A 4,950-nucleotide genomic window follows, 5' to 3' on the forward strand; every position below is an offset into this window, starting at 1 on the left:
AAGAGAGAGAGAGAGAGAGAGAGAGAGAGAGAGAGAGAGAGAGAGAGAAGGAGAGCGAAAGAAGGAGAGAGACAGACAGACAGACAGAGAGAATGTGTCGGGATCATCGGTTCCACATGCTGCAATATATATTAGGAGTAGAATTTGTATATATATATATATAAACATACATGTATATATATTGTATATACATGCACAAACACACACACACACACACGGAAGACTTTACGAATCTGTATGAAGATAAAAATATTCATTCCCTAAAATTTGTGAAGTGAAACACAAATTCATAAATTTCTCATGGCTGTTCCCGTAGCTCACGACTGCGTTAAATTTGATCAGTCATCGACTTAAAACCATTTGGTGGTGCATGTGTAACTTTGGCATTACTAATGCAATAACTTTATTAACCAGTATAAAAAATAACAACAACATATATGAATGAATACTATTGTAGACATGTATTTGTTAATGTTTATACAAAAAATTTTTGTAACAAAATGTGAACGTAATAAGAACAAAATCACATGTGTAAACGTTGTTTCATGTTTTGCGGCTCGCAAATATAATACATACATACATACATACATACATACATACATACATACATACATACATACATACATACATATTCTGTTGTGGAAATCAGCTGCCTTCTGGACACCAATGTGGTTAGAAAAATACAAGAGAAAGAGGACATCTATGAATCATTGATAAGGAGTCTGCAAATCTGGTACTCAAGGTACACTTTCAGCTTCATACCTAATATTATAGGAGCAACAGGATACACACCAACCCGCCTGGAGTTGAGTATAGCCGAACTTGAGCTCTTGCGGAGAGAACGCGAATCCTTAATTCTTATGCTACAAATGATCGCGATATCCGGACTATAAATATCGAAGCCAAAAATCGAACCCAATAATTGTTTGCAATTGGTTTTGTGAATAAATGCCTAATTGATGATTTGGCTAAGATGGGGTTTTCAGAAAAGGTAGACAACCGGCTAGCACGGACATTACGAATACAATCTGAAGGTAGAACGGTGTAGATGTGCAAGACATTTCCCACGTTCAAAATGTGTATTTGGTTTTGTTATCTACATCCTATTGACGGAGTTTTGTATCTTTGTTGGAAGCCAGCTCCTTCCCCAGAGAAGAATTCAAATAATTATAAAACATTCAACCATCTATCCATCCATCCATCCAAGTAGGGTCATTCGAACATTTGGCTGGTGCATGTCTCTGTAACTATCATTTATTTACTAAGGCGGCCAACTGGCATTTCGTCCATCGTTAATACGCTGGACGAAATGCTTAGCGGTATTTCACCCACCGCTACGTTCTGAGTTGAAATTCCGCCGAGGTCGACTTTGCCTTTCATCCTTTCGCGGTCGATTAAATTAAGTACCAGTGAACCACTGGGGTCGACAATCACCCTTCCTACAAAATCCAGGCCTTGTGCTTATTAGTAGAAACGAATCATTATTTATTTACTGTCTTCTTCATCCAAACACATTATCATCTCTCGGTGAAATACATTATCAAATTTTCATTTAAATTGATTATCTCCTGTCGATGAAACACACTTATCGGTAAAATACATAATCACACACTATCATACCTCATTTAAATAGCACATTATAATCCAGTTTAGACACATTATCGCTTGTCGAAAACGTTATCTTTCGATTAAAAATTACATTATCACTGCTCAATCAAACACATAATCAGGTTTTAGGTAAAAATATCACATCTCAGCCAACATTATTACATCTTAGTCAATACATCAACATAATTTAGTTAAATACATTATAATCTTCCATATAAATACATTATCACATGTCAGTCAAACACATTGACGGTTTTCAGTCAAATACATTATCAATTCTAATGTGAAACATATTCAGCTTTCAGTGGCAGCTCTGTACAGTACTCGAACCCACATCTGCTGGCTTCATTTGTGCGTTAAACAATCAGTCCATTGGAAGCGGGTTAGATGTTGAGTATGTTATTGTTTTTTTTTTATTCAGTGAGTACCTCTAAATAAAACAGTAGGTATATTTGTACTCCTCAACTGATATGCTTATTTCACGTAATGAATTAAGTATCTTTTGGTATCTTTCGGTAGAAGCCTATGACGTCATGAATGATCGTGTGACATTGTCTTTCATATATGCTCGACAAAGCTGAGCAGTCGAACACACACTCGAACATACACTCACGACTGACATCATATACTAATAACGAAACATTACAGGGTTTTTTTTCTTTAAATAAGCAAATTTTGTTTTTCTTGTAATTCATTTTTATCTAAAGAAATTTTTCTAGTTATAATGTAAATATTTCATTTTTTTTTTAACCTGTATGGCAATTTTGTATTCATAATTTAAACTCTTCATTTTTCTAACATATACACAGGTTTGGACGCACAATTTTCACATGTTTATAAAAAAATTCACAGTGTTTTGTTAATCCTAATTCAATTTCTTTCTTTACAACATTTATGGAGTCTCTCTCATCTCACTTCAAGATCTCCTAACACAAACAACGATCCTCTTCAAACCTAGATACTCGGTTGTTTTCAAAGTTCACATAAAGAGACAAGTCATTGATTTCATTATCCAAATAATGACCATCAAGCTATAATATCTTTAATATCAAAATATACAAAGATATTTCATTGGGGTCCCTCTTTTTTTTGGACTCGTTGATTCGATTAGTTTTTGACTCATGCAGACTACGATAGAGTACGTTTTATCGACATTTGCTTATTTTTGCTGTTATTCACTTTAGCATTCTTTTATCCATAACAACATCAAACAGAACGCGTCTTACTAGAGTACAAATTTTTGTACTCCTTCACGTACTCACAACGAGTTCTCAATAAAGTTCAGAACGTGTCATACTTCTTTATTTATTTGTGCCCATTTACCGAGCAGGTTTTATTCAGTAATATATCTATTACTCTCCACCGAACAATAGACATATTTTCGTTTCTCACATAGAGATACTCACGTTGTATTTTACATACGTGAGTGATTCGACGATTTTGTTTTTAATTTTATACTTTGTTGCTCTTTACTTTTTGACGGTGAAGTTTTTGGTGTAGGTAGTGAGGGGTGGTGAGAGTGGCCAAGTTATTTATTTATCCATTTTATGATTATTATTATTTTAAAAAAAAATTTTTTTTTAATAATTTTACTCATACACAGAATCTGTTATACTCATGCTTATAGGTTTGTGTACTTGGCCCGCAGACAAAGAGTAGACGTGGGCCTTCGTCCGTGGTTCCTCCATCAACTTCTCCTGCATCCTTCCTATCACGAGAACAATCGCCTCACGAAACTTGCTGTTGCAATAACCGTAGATGAACGGATTGAGGGAGTTACCCAGAAAATAGGAGCGTAAACCGAGATTAAATATGATTTCCATCATGGGACTATGTGGTTTGAAACCTGCCAAGGCTCTCGAAATTTGTATGACCAGGCAGGGCATGAAACTCACTATGAAAAGTACAGTGACCATGAAGAATGTTTTCGTTGTCTTTTCGGACTTCACCTTCCGGTCTTTCTCTCGATTTAGATCGGCCATTGTTCTCACAACTGTTCGTCCGTCGAGGTTTTGCCGTCCCAAGCGTGTCCTCACCGCCAGACCGATCATCGTGTAAGCGACAACCAGTATTATTAAACAAACTATAATGATGACGGCCAGGTACATGAAATAAATGAGTGGCCATTTCGATGTCTTGTATTTGTCACGTATGGCACAGTCGGTACCGTTGATGTAAGGCACATCCGTCGATTCCGTATCAATCCCCGCCAGTTCGATGATCGGACTGACCAGCACAGCCGACATCGTGACCGTTAGAACGATCATCATCTTCGCCCAACCCGACCGTATTTGTTCCTTCCCCAAGCACACCCTCTGGTAACGATCCATGGCAATAATGACCAGTGTTAGGGTAGAGGCACCCGTCGAAAAAAACGAGGTGAAACGCAGAATTTTGCAGCCGAGTTCCCAGTTGAACATCAACGGTAGTTGATCATCGGCGATCTCCGTCGGCATTCCAACCAGGCAGTTGAGCAGATCGAACGTGGACAGAGCTAAGATAAAAGAATTGGTCGATGTAGACTTGAACTTGCGACTGTACACATATATCACCAACGAGTTACCAACAATGCCAAAAATCATAAGGAACGACATTGTTATCGTGGATGGAACGGCGAAGCGGGCTTTTTTAGCATTCAGCTCCTCCAAAGTGTAAATATGCGTGTCGTTAGGGTGGAGTAGAATCATTTTCAGGCCGTTGTTGATGCTATTATTATTGTTGTTGTTGTTGTTGTTATTCTTATTCTTATTATTATTAGTTGCTGTTTGCTATTATTGTTGGCATTTTCGGTGTTGTTGCATTTCTTGATTATAAGATTATTTATACTACTATTGTTGCTGTAGTTATTGTTACTAACGTCGTTATTGTAACAGATGTTGTTGTTGTTGTTGTTGTTGTTATTATTATTATTATTATTATTATTATTATTATTATTATTATTATTATTATTGCTGTTGTTACTGTTAATTATGCAATTTTTAAAGATCCAAGTTGACTAAGATAGAAATGCATATGTATATATGTGAGTGTGTGTGTGCAATTACTACGGTGCAGTACCGGAGTGAGGTGTGTGTGTGTGTGTGTGTAAGTGTGTGTGGGATAAGGTTTTAAGTATTTCAAAAACTAAATCAAAGAATAGACCGAAGCATTATTGATTGGAAATAATCTGTCGCAGTGGTAGTCGTAGTTTTTGCTTTTCTCGTTTTCATAATTTGTACTGGTTGATGTTGTCTTCGTTGTATTGAATACATTCTGCTGCTACTACTTCTACGGCTGCTGCTGCTGCTGCTGCTGCTGCTGCTGCTGCTGCTGCTGCTGCTGCTGCTGCTTCTGTTGTTGTTA

At 36.8% G+C, this 4,950-nt stretch overlaps 1 protein-coding gene across 1 annotated transcript; it reads right to left on the minus strand.

Annotated features, from left to right (window-relative positions):
* Positions 1-438: 438 nt before the first annotated feature.
* On the minus strand, positions 439-4,944 carry LOC106879682 (neuropeptide Y receptor type 2). Its single transcript, XM_014929359.2, has one exon. It carries the CDS (start codon positions 4,293-4,295, stop codon positions 3,198-3,200), a length of 1,098 nt encoding a protein of 365 aa, XP_014784845.1. The 5' UTR covers positions 4,296-4,944; the 3' UTR covers positions 439-3,197.
* Positions 4,945-4,950: the final 6 nt, after the last annotated feature.

This window comes from Octopus bimaculoides, chromosome 25 (assembly GCF_001194135.2).
Source record: "Octopus bimaculoides isolate UCB-OBI-ISO-001 chromosome 25, ASM119413v2, whole genome shotgun sequence".
Taxonomy (NCBI): Eukaryota; Metazoa; Mollusca; class Cephalopoda; order Octopoda; family Octopodidae; genus Octopus; species Octopus bimaculoides.